A 15,712-nucleotide genomic window follows, 5' to 3' on the forward strand; every position below is an offset into this window, starting at 1 on the left:
TGACATATTATCCCAAGAAAATGTAAATTTAGTCCTTATTTAGTCATCTTCAAAATAGACGGGATTTTTTAAAACCAAGTTTATTTTTATTTATCATAATAAACTCGTTTTCAATTATCTGAAAAAAAAGTTGAGTTTGGCCAGTTGGTGATAACATTCAGAATTCTACTCCAAAGAGTGTAGAGCTTTAGAGGAGGAAGAAAAAAAAAAAAAAGCTGCATGTCCTTAAAAGTGCTCTCAGCATACAAAAATAGGATCTAGAGGGTACAGATTGGGGTAATGTTTGGGTTTTTATTGTTTTCTAATCCTCAGCAACATTGAGCTTAAAGTTTTTTCTTTTAATCCAAGATTTTAGAGTTCAGCCAAATACCATAAAATAGATTAACAAGACAGCTCATGCATACTGCCCCAGAATGAAACGTGTGTTTAAGTAAGATAACTCACTAAATTCTTAAGGTATTAGGGAAATTATTCAAACTCCAAAACTGCTTTCAATCTCTTATTTCATCAAATGACAAAATAAGATATGGCAATTAACAGGAAGCAGGTAAGAAGAGGACTGTTTAGTTTGCTCTGTGTGCTCATACTGGGTGGAAGCAAAAGCCTGTATTATTTACATAACACCATTTTTGTAGTGATTGCAATTTCTGCCTCTGTAATAGGTACATATGTTATTTGGGCTTTTAACTTGGATTTTTACAGTTTTATTTCACCCTTCTGCTTGCCGTTAAGATGTGTAGCTGAAATGTATTAATTCCATGGATTGCCATAGAAATAAGCAAACTAATTCAAGTGTCCAACTTATACAGTAATTTTCACGTGTTCTATAAAAAATCCGAGATGCTTTTAGCATTACATTCTGCTTGTAGTCATGTGTCTTGTGTTATTTCAAAACTGCCATATATCAAAGATGGTTTTTTTTTATGCAGCATTTTTTGTCCTCAAGAAAATACTGAAGAGGCCCTGTTGTTACTGCTGATTAGTGAATCAATGGTAAGTGCAATGTGATTTTCATTGTTCTTTCTCTTGTCCCTAGAGTCCCTTCCTTGCTCTGGCCAGTACCTCAGTATGGTGATGCATGGTCTGGAGAAAATACTTTCTAGAAGGAATACCTAGGTAGGAAAAACCAGCAGTGATATTTAAAAGGACATTTCTTAATTCTTGGACTGGTTAACACTGTCCCTTGGTCATCTCAAGCAGTTAAAAGGGTTCCTGGTTTATCATCCATCTACCAAATGTTGATTGGATACCGGTGCATGCACATAAATACATAGAACTGAAATTCTACATGTGGAAACTCTAGTGACAATGACTTACCAAGGAAACCTAGCAGGGGAAGCAGCCCAGAAGGAACCCCTTTTGGTCTTCTCAGTATGCCTGGCTTGAGAATGAGTGCTCACTTGGGACACATCCACCTCTGCTTTCCCTGGCAGGATCCAGATGAAACTGCCTGGTTCCACCCTGTTTTCTCTGCATACCTGATCTGGCCCTACAGAGTCTCAGGCTGTGGTAGTGCCCTCCTGTTGGTCAGCTCTGCTTTGTGAGGGTGTTCTGGCCAGATTATCAGATTCCTTAGAAACCCTTTCTTAGTGTTTGACCAGGGTATTGGATTTTGGTCTTCACTGCATTGCTTATTATCTGTTGAACTTCTGGTCTGGCTTGAAGATTCTGGCCATGGCTTAAGCCTTGGGGATGCTGCACTGTATGTAGTAGTTAGGACTGCTGCAGGTAGATGATGTGTGCTAAGTACTTGAGCAGAAAAACAGGTTCCTAGAGCTCGAAAGGACTCAGGGGCCTCCTGTCTACCCCTCTTCTTTTTATAGAGGGACCTGAAGCCAGAGTAAGCAAATGCATGCCTGGGGTGGTCGTTTGACACTCCTTTGGGTAAATTATATGCTCCTCCCTTGAACTTTCAGCCCATCAGGCAGGATATGGAGAAAAAAGAATAAGGAAGGCAAGAGATGCCCCTACCTTCAATGTGGTGCTTACTTGGGGGCAAGAAATATGCTGAGGTGAACCATGGATAGAGGGACCATGCTGATAAGAGGTGGCCAACAGAGGCTAGGCCAGACAGGGTAGGTAACTCTCTTGCCTCAGGTTGGAGTTTTCTTGTTCTGAAAAATGGCCCAGAAATTACAGGAGCAGACTGCTTGAGTTACCATTGCTTTCTACTGGGCCGCTCTTGACGTCATTGGGCTCACTTCCTCTCCAGAAAGCTGGTTGCCCCCTGGTTCATCTTTCCTTGACCGTCAGCTTGTAACTTAGGACGGTGTCATTTAGTCTTGGCTCTGCCTTGGCACTGTCAGGGAAGAGGCGTAGATGACCACACTGGCAGTGGGTGCTATTCAGTTACTGTTTTTCAAGTGAACAAGATTCACCTGCTTCATCACCGTTTTGATGAAGGCCACTGTCCTGGCCTCCCTATTGATATTCCTGTGTCCTGCACTGGACTCTTCATAACTTGGCAGGTAGTTTCCTGGTGCAAACTCTATTAGTTATGGTGCCCAAGCTCTGAAAGTATGGTGGGTTACTGGATGATTCTGACTGAAAATAGTGTGTTCATTTGTCAGATCAGGTATTCCACTCTGGAATTTGGAAAACATGGCTTTAGTACTTGCTTGTAGTGTAGTGTAGAACCTTTGGAGTGATATCTCCAACTCACTCCTTCATGGAAGTGATATAGACAATAATACTCCAAGTTGAGATGCCTCTGAAGCAGTCAGATTTGCCTCCATGGTATTTAATTCCTGGAAAAGTCTCTTCAGGGGACAATGAAATCCAGTGATGTCATCAGTAACTAAATGTGAAAACAACCACGTCCTCCCTAAGTATCTTTTCTATATGAAGTTAGCTTCAGAAGACTTTTTTTTTTTTTAATGTCCCCTGACTCCTTGATTTTTCAGGAGAGAAAAATGCATGTGCTCAATTTCAGAACCAAAATGAAATGTGCCGTGTTCTCTGGATGTCTGAGAAAATGATATTCTTTATTGGTTCCTACTTTAACTAAGAAACATAAATTTATCCATGTCTCTCTACCTACAAGAAATCTTTTGGAAGTGTACCGCTTTCTCAGTGCATAGCAAATTAGTTTTCTGGAGAAAGATCTCGTCAGAACTATGTCTGCAGAAACTCCACCAAACCAGGATTCCTGGATCCTTACGTGTGGTTTTGCTTATAGTTCTAGGTTCTACCTTTGAAAACAAAAGTTATTAATATCTTCTCTGAAAAAGAGGATACATTTGGTGTAACTTGTAAACCTCTCCTACATAGTATCTGTGCATTTTGTTTTCTTCCAGGCATTGGTCTCAGAATGGAATATTAATAGCAAATAAATAAGACGAGACCATCTACAGCAGGCCAGCAGGCACTTCTTCCTTCAGAGCGTCTTTTGTTGGGCTCAAAAGGCGCTGTGTAAAGAAAACTTAGAATGAAATCTTCAAAAGCAGTCTTGTTTTCATAAGAGATGACTCACTTTGTAGGAAGTGGCCTGTTTTCTATGTTCTCATTTGGCTTTGACATTTAAGAGCAAGGAGTTTTCAAGTGAGTAAGTCCTGATGGGTGGCTAAAAGTAAATGCCTTGGATGCACACAGAAAGGAGGCATTTTGCCTCATTAGGGAGAGGGAAGGTGTGTGCCTGGCCTTTCTGAATGTCAGGCTGGAAGATAACATTAGCCTGGTAAACAAGTGACCCCACAATCTCATGCACCACTCTCACCAGGAAGACTGTGCAGGCCTTGTATTGCCCATCAGGCAGATGGGCCTGAAAACCTCTGTTAATTAGTAGAGCTGGGTCAGGAAAGCTGACAGAAATTTGACTTGATTGATTCAGAACTCCCTATTAGGGAAATAAAGGAAAATGAAATAGCTGTTGAGTCTCTAGCATGTGTGGTGTATCTGGAGGAATCTGTGGAGAAATTAAATTTCAGAAGCAGTGAAAACACGTTGCTGTGAAGAGCATTTGATTTCTGGTAGATAGCATGGGGAGCTTGGCTGTTCCTGATGGATTTCTGCGCTACAGTGGAGATGTGAGATTGGCCAGTGTTTTCTTGAGTCCTCTGTGGCCAAGTGAAAATTGCTCACTCCTTGTCTTCTCTTCTGCATCGGTTCTGTGCTTCTCTTTAGAAGACTGGATTAGTCTTTGAGTCTATTCCTGTAGAGGTGGCATGTAGGGATCTTGAGAGGACAGTATGATCGTCTCCATGGGACTAATGGGACTTGATGGCACCATTCATTTACGGGAAGTGCAGAGTTAAGGGTGCTGTCTCCCGCCTCAGCACAGAGCAGGAACCCAGAGAGACACAGCAGGGCCTCACTTGAAGGATGCTGTGGCTCTGTGGGCCTGGACACAGGGAAGCTTTCTGCTTTGCCCAACCTCGCAGAGCTTCCTTCAAATGCCTGCCAAGAGGCTCACATCTGACCTTCAGGGTTGAATCAAACCATAGACCATATCTATGGTGCTCTGGGGATTTTTGAATACATAACTTGAGGTGACAGGTCCTTACTCACTCCTGCCCTCTTTCTGGCCAGCCCCTCAGGAAGCTGTGGAGGGGCAGGAGGGCTAGGTGGCCACTGTGCTGCATGGCAGTAGTAGAGCATAGGGTCACCATAGACTCACCATCTGCTTCTGTCTCCCATGTCGTCTTCAGGCCAACCGAGATGCTGTGCTGAGCAGGATTCCTGAGCACAAGAGCGACCGCCTCATCAGCCTGCAGAGTGCATCTGTGGTCTATGATTTACTGACCATTGCTCTTGGAAGAAGAGGCCAGTATGAGATGCTGTCGGAGGTACAGCCACTGAGTCTGGCTGCTTTCCAGGTGGGGGGGTGGGAGGACTTGATGGCAAAGGTGTCTTGGGGAGGGACTGTGAGACCTATTCCTAAGTCTCCCTCTGCGAGTGGCATATGACTTTGGGCTACTCATTGAACTTTGCTCCCCTCATATGTTATTGGGCTAGGAGATCAGGTGATGGAGAGGATGGACAGTTTCTTACTATGAGTAGACTCTAACCCCTCAGGCTGTGAGCAGGCAGCAGCACTTTTCAAAGCAGTTTCTCTCCTAGTACAATTTCCATCATAACCAAAGCCTCTCATCTCTGACACTAATTTCCTTATAAAGCAGTTTCATTTAAACTGCTGTGTAACTCCTAGTGACATGGCAGTTTGGGAGCCCTGCACCATGATGTTGACTATCGAGACCATTTTATGCCAGGAAGACACTGTCTTTGTTTAGTGTTGTGCTTGGCCAGAGGGGGCTAGTGGATTCCAGGTCTTGTGCAAGGGGCTGTGTGGTGTTCTTACCCCCTCGGCTTCTAGGAAACACTCAGGACAGACACGTGGCATTTCAGCTTCGTGTGCAGCTGGTTCATCTGAGCTGCAGTTACAAATTAATAAGCTCCCGCCCAGAATACCAGATTTCACCTTGGTAAGGCTAAATAAGTAAGGAGACAGCTTTTTCTTGAGCAAAATAGAGAAACAACCTATTTTGTTAAAATAATCTTTTCTGTGTTATCTTTCTCTTTCTAAATTTATATCCATTGCAACAGCCTCTGGGCACAAGGACAGGGAATGAAATACAGTAACAGATTGGCTGAAATCAGATCAGAGCTCGACCCACCCCCTAGCCCGTGGTGCCTCACCACATTAGGCAGAACCAGGGGAACAGATGAGCCACTGGGGCTTGATTCTTTTTTCAGTCTTTGCTTCGGTGACTAGACAGGGCAATGATTGCCCAGCCTTCAGAAAAATCAAACCCTTCACGATATAGAGAGACAATGAGATGTGTCCAAGTGCCCCTGCACACACAGCCTGCCATCTGGGATCCAGTCCAGGCCTGGGGTGGCTCACTAAACCTTCCAGTCTCCTCAGGGGTCCATAGTTTTCCTGGGACCCTCTTCCTGACAGCTTGATCCTGTCAGATGTGTCAAATATGTCCACTGTGCTGCTCACCTGAGTGCAGTGCCACCTTCAAGTTCCTTACAAGGAACAAGAGTTCCTTCAAGGTACCTTTGTCCTCTAGGCAAGCCGTTATCCACCTGTGTGTGTCCATGGGGGAGTGTGGTTTGCATGTCTGCTTTCATCCTTACGTGGCAACAGGGCCTTTCCCCAGCTTGAAACTTGCCCTTGTCTGAAACAGGTGTGCAAAGCCTGAGGTGTCACCCTGCCATGGGCTTCTTGTTATCCCATAGATGGCTTTGGAGGGATGGCTGTCACCTTAGCAGCATTCCTCCACAAGCTAGTAGCTCTGTGGCATGTGCCTGCTCTTGGCATGGACGCTGAGGACCTTGTTTTCACCCTGATGACTTTGGTCTCCATGTCACATGCAGTATCTACCTTGTGGCGATGGCTTAATACCTGAGTTGCTGGAGCATCTAGTCTCAGGAGCCCTTGCAGCCTAACCTGTCACCCCGATAGTCACATTTAAAAAGATAGAGACAATGCTAAAGTTTCCGTTAAGAGTACTCAAGTAGAAGCTGGAAAAGTGTGTGTGTGTGTGTGTGTGTGTGTGTGTGTGTGTGTGTGTGTGTGTGGTGGGGGTTATCCCTGGAATATCCTTTAGAGCCATTTAGACATCTCTGTATTTTGCGTATTAGGAATATACATCAATAGATAGAATTTCTTCAGCACATATATGAAATCACCTGTTCTGTGCAAGGGCTATGATCAAGGTTAGGAATATAGCCATGGGCAAGGTATGGCCCCTACCCATGAGCTGTTCCCAATCTAGAGGGGAACAGCCAACAAGTACTTGCTGCCCATATGGCTGTCCCTGTGGAGGCTCAGCATGCCTGATGTTCTGTGATGAAGGACTTGGATACTTGGCCTTAGCCTGTCCTGCCTTCTTTGTGTAAGGAACTGGAAATTTCTCCACAAGCGTGTGACAACTATGCAGTTGGATGTCATATATACAGTGGATGTCATACCAGAAAGATGAAGGTTCACAGTGCCTTGAGGAGGTCAGCCCACCATTACTGAGGATGGGGCCTCCCTCTGCTAGTAAGAACCTCCCTCTTTCCATCTCAGATAACATCTTAGAGTGTCCTCGTGGCTTCTTTCCTCATTTACTAGGGTTTTCTTGACCCCGTTTGCCTTGTTTGTGCTGCTCTTATTTGTCCTTCTGCTTTCTCCAAGGTTTACATTAAAATTGAAACAGTTTTTGAATTGAGTTAAAATTCACATACTTAATGACTTGAAGTATACAATTCAGTGGCACTTAGTTCATTCCCCTACTGTACGGCTTAGTCACCTTTGCAGAGTCATGAGATTCCTGACAGTCTACCTTTAAAGAAGAGCTTTATTTAGTTCATTGTTTTGGAGGCTGAAAGTCCATATGGCATATGCAGAAAGGGCTGCTGTTTGACTTTGTCACCTTATGTTGACTAGCAGTGGTGTGAGCACCTTGGAGAACAAGCAAGAGGTTACACCTCAAACCAGGAACAGAGAGGATAGAATTGGCCAGCTTGCTCCTTTTGTTGCAAGCCCCACTCTTGAGAACTTACAGGGCCACATAACTACCTCATGGTCCCAGTGACTTGAGACCCCACATCCTGACAGTCACACTGCCTCCCCAAAATGTACCCTGGGTTCCAAGCCTTTCATTTCAGCGAACCCTTATGGACACTTAAGCCACAGCAATAACTATCACCTTTAATATATCACCTTTAACTATCATTGCATCCTCCTAAAAGGAAACTAGTGGCTGGTGAGCTGGCTTAATGTTTAAGAGCACTTGCTCTTGCAGAGGACCCAAGTTCAATTCTTAGCCCCCATGTTGAGTGGCTCACAACTGCCTATAACTCCAGCTCCAGAGAATCTGATCCCTCTTCTGGCCTCTGCAGGCACCACACTCACTGCCTGGCATAGAGGAGGAAACAGCTTTTTGGGGTTTGGTGTCATCCATAGCTTCAGCATCCACTAGGGCTCTTTGGGTGGGGGATACTGCAGTCTAAGGGGAAAGGGACTCCATCACTGATCATGTCAAAGGGTAAAAGGACTATACCTGGGGACTAGGAATGGAGGGTTCATTCTCTCCTCTGGTAGGAGACAATGCTGGGAAGAGCACTGGGATCAGACCACGAGCATCAGATAGTCTTGTGCCCCTCACTGATGGGATCCATCTACATGCTACGGGTAACCTGTGAGCAGGTCCTTTGTGCTTAAGAGACAGTGAGCATCTTCCTTTGTACAGGGGAGGCCTTTAGTGCGCAGAGCTCATCACTGCACCAGGCTATTGGGAGGGAAGAGGTTCTGTCCTTAAGCCTTCCCTTCTCTTGTCCCTAGCCAGCCTCATGTCCACATCAGGGCAGGATTTCCTTGTTTTTGGTTCTCCCTCTTGATTGATTGTGGTCCAGGGGCATCAAGAAGACAAGGAGGCTCTGTTGTGAATGTCAGCACATCTCCTCTCCTGTCATTGACACTCCCAGGCAGAAAGTACATTGTGAAGCACTGTATAAACCCGGGCTTTGAAAGCTGACTCACAGCAAGGGAACAGAGATGCTCTTGGGGGTGGGGTGAGGCATTGTTCCCTCCATGTCCTTCTCTTTCGCAGTGCTTATTCAAGATGGAGGGCTGTTCTCTGGCTTGCCTTGGCATGTGCCCACATCAACCTTTCTTTCCTTCAGGGCCCTGTTTAGCCTGCTACTGGCAGGAAGAATGGAACAACGGAAACAAAACCAAGTTTATCATGGCCTCTCTCTGACAGGTTTAAATATAAGCCCAATATTTACCATTGCTCCGGTGCTATGAGTTTTCATGGTTTTTTAAGGGCTAATTGTGAGCCCTGCTGCAAAGTTTGTGTAGGAAGGAACACTTTTTTTCCCTTTCAATTTAAACAGCAGCCCTAGTTGTCATGCCAACTCCTCTATTAAAAGTAAAGTCAGGAGCCCAGCTTCCTCTTGTTTTTAAGAATGAGCCTAAGCTACTAAGGAGGTTTGTTTCTCGAATTTAACTATTAATCGCTTCATTTTGACAGAATATTATGGGGTCTTTTTGGAGGTTGTGTGTGTTCCCCTACATAGGCATGGCAGTTTTAAAGTCCATTGGACTCCATATTCACTTGTCGATGGTAAATCTCAATAGCACTGGAGTTCTGTAGATAAAACTGTATGGCTAATGATTGTACCGAAGGGGCATTTTGACCAAGCAAAGAGGGAGCCGGTTCTTAAAGATAGCATGGGGCCTCCCAGGTACAGGAGGAAAAAAATTAAATGGTGTGGGCAGAGTGAGGTGGGCAGCATGGGAGGGTAGACTGGGGTGGTGGGAGCTGGTAGAGCCATCAGTGCCATTTTTGCATGTCAGTCTGCCCCAAAGAACCTGGGCCCCTAATGTGGCCACGAGTGTCTCTTCCTGCACATTAGGAAAGCATTCCTCTGAATGAAGTGTGACTTTCTTCTCTTGAGTGAGAATGCCAGTATTCCTGAGAACAGCAGGAGCAGTTGAAACCCTTAGTATGGTTCTATTCAGAGAGGCATGTTTGCAGGTGTATGCCTTGTGTTTTGTTTTTATTTTTTATTTATTATTTTTGTCTTTTTGAGACAGGGTCTCCCTGTAGCCAAGCTGACCTGGAACTTGCTATGTAGACCAGGCTGGCCTCTAACTACAGAGATCTGCCTCTCAAGTGCTGGGATTAAAGGCATGTGTTACCACACCCAGCCATTTTTTTACTTTTTAAAGAATCAGGTTGCTACTTTAATCTTTGAAAGGCATAGTTCATGGGTATATAATCACATTCATATTGCTGGACAAGTGTCATCACCATTTCCAAACGTTCCCATCACCTCAAATAGAAATGTACCCAGTAAGCAGTCATTCCTCATTTTCTCCTCCCCCCATACTCTGGCAACCTTTAAGCCTTCTGCCTGTGAATTTGCCTATTCTAGGTACCTAGTAGAAAATAAGTCATGTAACATGTGCCCTTTTATGTCTGCCCTAGCTAATTAATATTTTTGAGATTCAGCCTTGTTATGGTAGTATATCTGACAGCATGTTATCAGAACTCCTGAGTTCTCTTCAGTTCTTTTTGGTGTGTACCCAGGAGTAGAGTTGTGGAGTCATATGGAAATCCAATGTTTAGCTTTGAGGAGCTGCCAAACTGTGGCCTTCCCACTTTGCATTCTCTGCCCAGTTCTTGGCAACATTTATTACTTGATTACAGCCATCTTAGTAGGTCTTAAATAGTTTCTTATTATGGGTTTGACTTGCATTTCTCCAATTATTAGTGACATTAAACATATTTTCATGTGTTTATTGGACATTTTTATATCTTCTTTGGAGAACTGGCTATCCAAAATTTGTGCTTATTTTGAAATTGTTATTTTTTAATTATGTTTTTATTTATAATGCATAATAAACTTAGCAGATATATGATTTGCAAATATATCTTCCATTTTATATGTTGTCCATTCACTTTTTTGATTATGTCCTTTCATGCAGAGAACTTGATTCTGACTAAGCCCAGCACATTTTTTTCTGTTGCTTATGCTCTTGGTATCATATCTATTTCTAAATTCAAAGTCATGAAAATTTTCTCTATTTCTTCCCCTGAGGGTTTTTCTGGCGGGAGGGGGGAGTAAGGTTGCTCTTGTATTTAGAGCTACTGATTCCTTTTGAGTGAATTTTGTATATGGTGTGGTATATGTCTTGTTTTTGTTTCCTGTTGCTGTTATAAAATACAATACCCTGACAAAGGCAGCTTGAGAAAGAAGAGTCATAGTCCATCATAATGGGGAAGTTACAGAAGCAAGACCTTTAAACAACTGGTCACATTGCATCCACAGTCAAGAACAGAGAGCAATGAATTAATGTAGGGGCTGGGGAGATGGCTCAGCAGTTAAAGCACTTGCATGAAGACTAGAGCTCAGTCCCCAGAAATCCATGCAAATGCCAGATGTGCATAACAGCCTGCCTTAGATGGTAGAGACAGGATCCTCAGAGCAAGCTGACTGGCAGGACTAGCCATATTGGCAATCCCCAGATTTGACTGAGAGACCCTGCCTCAATGAATAAGGAGCAGGAGTGACCAAAATGATTCCTGACATCAACCTCAGACCTCCACATGCATATGCACTCATGTATGCCCACACACATGTAAAAAGAAGTACACACACTCACATGCACACCACACACACATATGCGAGCATAAAATAGGAGGCGGGGGATGAATGAATATAACTCCATGTGTGGCATCTGGGGCTTGTAATATAATCAACTGGGCTCCAAAAGGCTTGAGGAGCTCCAGTCCTCCAGCTCTACTTTATACCTGCCACCCTTGGCAGTTGTCCCATCGTCCTGGCATGCATTGCCAATATTCTGGGGTCTGCACTGCAGTTTGGGCTTCACCTTCACAGTGTCACACAATGGCACTCAGGGCCTCTCCACAGGGACATCAGCCCTGCCACACATCGTTCTCCTTTTATCATCCCAAGCCTGCATTTTTTCATGCCTTCCAAACCAGTGCCAGATGGACGCCATTGCCCAGCCCAGTTCTGCTGCTATTTCAGGTTGTTGCCTCTGATGGGTCAGGTTTTGCCTTCAGGACACTTTTCCTTTTGCCCCAGTGCAGTCCAGGAGGTTTCTCTTTAATGGTGCTGATCTCTTTAACAGTTTGAGCTTTTTTCTTCAGCATCAGTTGAAATACTCTCCTGCCTTGAAATTTCCTCTGTAAATTAATCAGTCCATTGTCTTTAAATTCAACACAGATTCTCAGGAAATGGACAAATTGAAGCCAGATTCTTAAAGTGTCACACAAATGGCCCTTAGCCCCAGTTCCTGATAGGGGCCTTGGTCCCCTCTGAAGCCTTGTGATCTCGGCTTGTACTGTCCACATTCCTCTCAGCGTTGTCTTCCAAGATCCCCCAGAATGGCCTCTTAAGCTCTGATTTCAGAATCCTATGACTTCTAACCCAGTGTACCAAAAGCTTTTATAGTTCAACCATAAAGCAATCCAAAGGCCCAAAACCTGGTCAGGTTTATGACAGCAAAGACCCCACTTTTTAGTACCATTTTCTGTTTTAATTTCTTTTCTAGGACTTAAAAGGATTTTAAAAGGATTTTCTTTCTTTGCCAGGATTTAGAAAAAAAAAAAAAAAAAAACTGATAAAAGCAGCCTAGAGGAGAAAGGATTTATTTGAGGTCATAGTTTCAGGTTACAATCCATCATAGCAGAGAAGTCACAGCAGACGCTTGAGAGAACTGGTTACATTGTATCCATAGTTAGGCACAGAGGACATGAATTAATGCATGCTTGCTGGAGCTCAGCTTGCTGCCTCTGCCTCCATTCTTACACAGTCTGTGACTCAAAGCCCAGAGAGTGGTGTCACCCACAGTGGATGGGTCTTCCCACTTTAATCGAGATAATCCCTCACAGACATTCTCTCAAGTGATTCTAGATTATGTCACGTTGACAATTCAAACTAACCATCACAGAGTCTATTGTTTTGGGTATGGAAATCCAATTACTCCAACACTTTTTATTGAAGAGATTATTCTTTCTCTTATTGAACAGACTTGCCACCCTTTCAAAACCAACTGGCCATTTGAGGTTTTTGTTCTGTTCTGCTGGGTCTCTTTGTTTGTCCTTATACAAATAAGCAGCAAGTCAGAGTGGGTACTCGGGCTGTAGTTTAACTACTTTGCCTCAGTCCTGTCTGAAATCTCTGGATTTTTCATGGTTCACTGCATTCTGACGATACTTGCTTGTCTGTGGCCATCCTTAAAGGATAGCTGATAGATTGGATCCTAATCCTCTCTGTATTTGTTCCTTCATTTAAGCATTCCATGTACATTGCTTTTTACATAGTATGCCACTCCGCCAGTTTTGCAGTTCCCTACTTCCCTCTTTAGGCCTTGTATCTTTATGCCGGGTGCTGCAGCCATAGTTGAAGGGTTAAAACTTTGTGTCCCAAGTCAGGGTGGATAGGCTAAGAATTCAGTGCATACTGCAAGGCTAACAAAGAGCAACTTCATCAGCAACAGCAGAGGGAGTTGTATTTAGTAGGAACCAGAGCTCCTTTACTCCTTTGCAGATTTGGTCAAGCTGCTTCTTAGAATTGAGAAAAGAGCCTGCTAGAGGATGCCATCCAGCACTCAAATTCTATAATAAACTCTGGGACCATTGAAAATAACCCACTTTTTACTCTCACTGTGGCCAAAAGCAATGATAGTCTTTATTTTCCAAAGCAACAAAACTTTTTGATTCCTTTGCCTAGAACAGCCTTACTGTTTTAAAGCAAAAAGGGAAATGGGGTGGGTGGGGCACAGACACAGATATACTCTATTTTATTTCTGAAATAAAGAGAGTAAACGAGCAAGCTTTGACATTGTGTGTGTGCTTTCTCACAGTTCAGGGAGGGAGGGGGCCTTTTATTGGTTGCTCAAAGTCCTGTAAGCATGCGTTTTAGAAGTTTTTCTTGGACCCAGTCTTCTGAGAAGCATATTGCTCATGCTCCATTTTAATTTGTGCCTTTATTTTTAATTCATTTCAAAATAATTAAATTTTGAAATAAGGTTCTAACTTGAGCTCTGTTGTCGTGTGACCCTAGGCAGGTCTTGTCTCCTCTCTGGGTCTTCAGCCCCACCTGAGTAAAGCAAGAATGGGACCAGATCATCTTGAAGATTTCCACATGCTCTGTGATTATGGTATCTGTGTGTCCAAAGCAATGGTCCCCAGTGGTTAAATAGTTTAGGTTATGTTTTTATTACTAAAAGAAGCAAAATGTTATTTGTCTGCCCTGTTAATTTTTTTAAAATGTGCTATTGCACAACCACAGTGAATTACATTCATTACAATTTAATGGACTCAGTAAATACATATGATGAAGAAAAGAAAATCTTCCTAGGTAAAGGGCCCTAAAGGGTCTATGTGGTGAACTCTCCACTGGGTAAATGAGGAAGACAGCTCAGTGTGATACTGTTCTTTCTTAACGATGATGGGTTCAGCCTTGGGCTTCAAGTCAAGTGTATAAGGTATCTGATTATATATTTCTCCCCTTCCCCCATGGATTTTGGATGCTGAATCTGATTCTTGAATTCCAAAAATAGGCCCTGGCTTCTCTCTGCCTGTGGTATTGTGCAGCTGTTACTGCCACACACCTGGTTGGTGTAATTGGACTTTGCAAACAAGGAAGGCAATTGCTAAATCCCTTTCTTATGCCAGAAGAATGGCTCATTCCCAGAACCTTTCTAAGATGGATGCTTATGAAAAGGCAAAATAAGAGGCAGAAAAGCCAAGCTCTCACCACAGAAGGAAGTGTATTTGCAAGTGACATGCTGACTACCACTCACAAAAGGAGGATGTCCCTTAGGCTCTAAGGGTTGTTCTGCCCCGTATCCATGCATCTAGCAACTGTGAGCTGGGCTTTAGAGGGTGGAAGGGTACCTGTCCTTCCTGGAAAGACATTATAGTGCTGCTGAGCCCAGCTTTTCTAGCGATGGAGGTGATTTAGAGGTGTCCATGATACTTTGTGGAGTGATTTGGGTCCATAGCTCTGACTGGAAGTAAAAAGGGGCCAGAATCTCACTTTCAGCCTCTTTCCCATTCAGAGGCTCCAGCCACTCTCCCTTTGCAGTACATTGGCACCCCCATTCCCAAGGACTCTCTCTCTCCACCATCTCCACTTCAGACCCCCCAAGATCTGCTGCCACATTGTGTCATAAAAGCAGCCTCAGCAGCTGTCATGATTACAGTGCTTCCACTGTGCCACACTCCCATGGGAGCCCTGTCCATGCCCTGTTTCTGTCCTGCTAGTAATTTAAGCCTGAGCCAGCTGACTGCAGAGCGGGTGTCTTCTCTTCATGACTGTGATACCACCCCCTCTGCCAGCCAGGCCTGTGTGTTCCACAGCTCTTCACACATCTGTATGTCCTGTCCCCACCAACCCCTGTGCACATGACACCCACTGCTTTTTGAGATGTCTTTGTCATCAGTGCTTCTTTTGCACTAGAAATGTTACTAAAATATGAATGTTCTTTTATTTTATTCCCATATTTTCTGTTACCAACCTCCCTATAGACATTAGGACTGGACATTTTTACTTTGTCACATGCAGATATAATTGGGGTTTCCTAAAAGAGCTCATCAAACAGTTGGGATAAACACCCACCCCAGCTAGGAGGAGGAAGATTGTGGATACCAGGTGTCTTCAGTGACAACACGAGTTCTTTTGACATAGGTATGCTCTTTGGGAAGGATCTACTCTGTGATGGAGTTTGAGTGACCTGAGCTCCTAGAGGTCTGCGACTCAGTGTTTATGGAAATATAAGGAGGTCTTGCTAGATATTCAGGCATCAGGATTTTTGGAGCATCTGGAGTTGTGTGGACATTTTCAGGGCTGGTGTGCCCTGACTATAGCAAAGATGCCGGGAGCCCTCAGGAAGGCAGAGCCATCAGCTGTGGCACAGAATTTATACACCTCTGATCTGGGGTGAAGTTAGTTTGTAATAGTTAACTTACATTCTCTTTCCCTCTTTTTTTCTCACTTTTTTGGGGGGGGGTTGTTTTTTCAATCATGGCCTCATCACATAGCACAAGCTGGCCTCAAACCTATCTAATTCCCTGCTTTAGCCTTCTGAGTACTAAGATTACAGGCATTTACTACCACATCTGGGTAAAGTTCTTAGGATGGTGTTTTGTTATGGAGAGAGAGAGAGAGAGAGAGAGAGAGAGAGAGAGAGAGAGAGAGAATGTGTGTGTGTGTGTGTGTGTGTGTGGAGATAAATATT

General features: G+C 43.9%; 1 protein-coding gene across 5 annotated transcripts in view; it reads left to right on the plus strand.

Moving 5' to 3' along the window:
• The window catches only part of Ttc7b (tetratricopeptide repeat domain 7B), a 267,710-nt gene that overhangs the window by 136,209 nt on the left and 115,789 nt on the right, over positions 1–15,712 (plus strand). For all 5 annotated transcript variants that reach the window (XM_029557984.1, XM_008821742.1, XM_008821743.1 and 2 more), the window contains exons 8-9: positions 930–993; positions 4,647–4,784. In XM_029557984.1, coding sequence (XP_029413844.1) covers positions 930–993; positions 4,647–4,784 — 202 coding nt within the window. The remainder of the gene's footprint in view (positions 1–929; positions 994–4,646; positions 4,785–15,712) is intronic.

The sequence above is a fragment of the Nannospalax galili genome, unplaced genomic scaffold (genome assembly GCF_000622305.1).
Source record: "Nannospalax galili isolate Female #2095 unplaced genomic scaffold, S.galili_v1.0 scaffold107, whole genome shotgun sequence".
NCBI lineage: Eukaryota > Metazoa > Chordata > Mammalia > Rodentia > Spalacidae > Nannospalax > Nannospalax galili.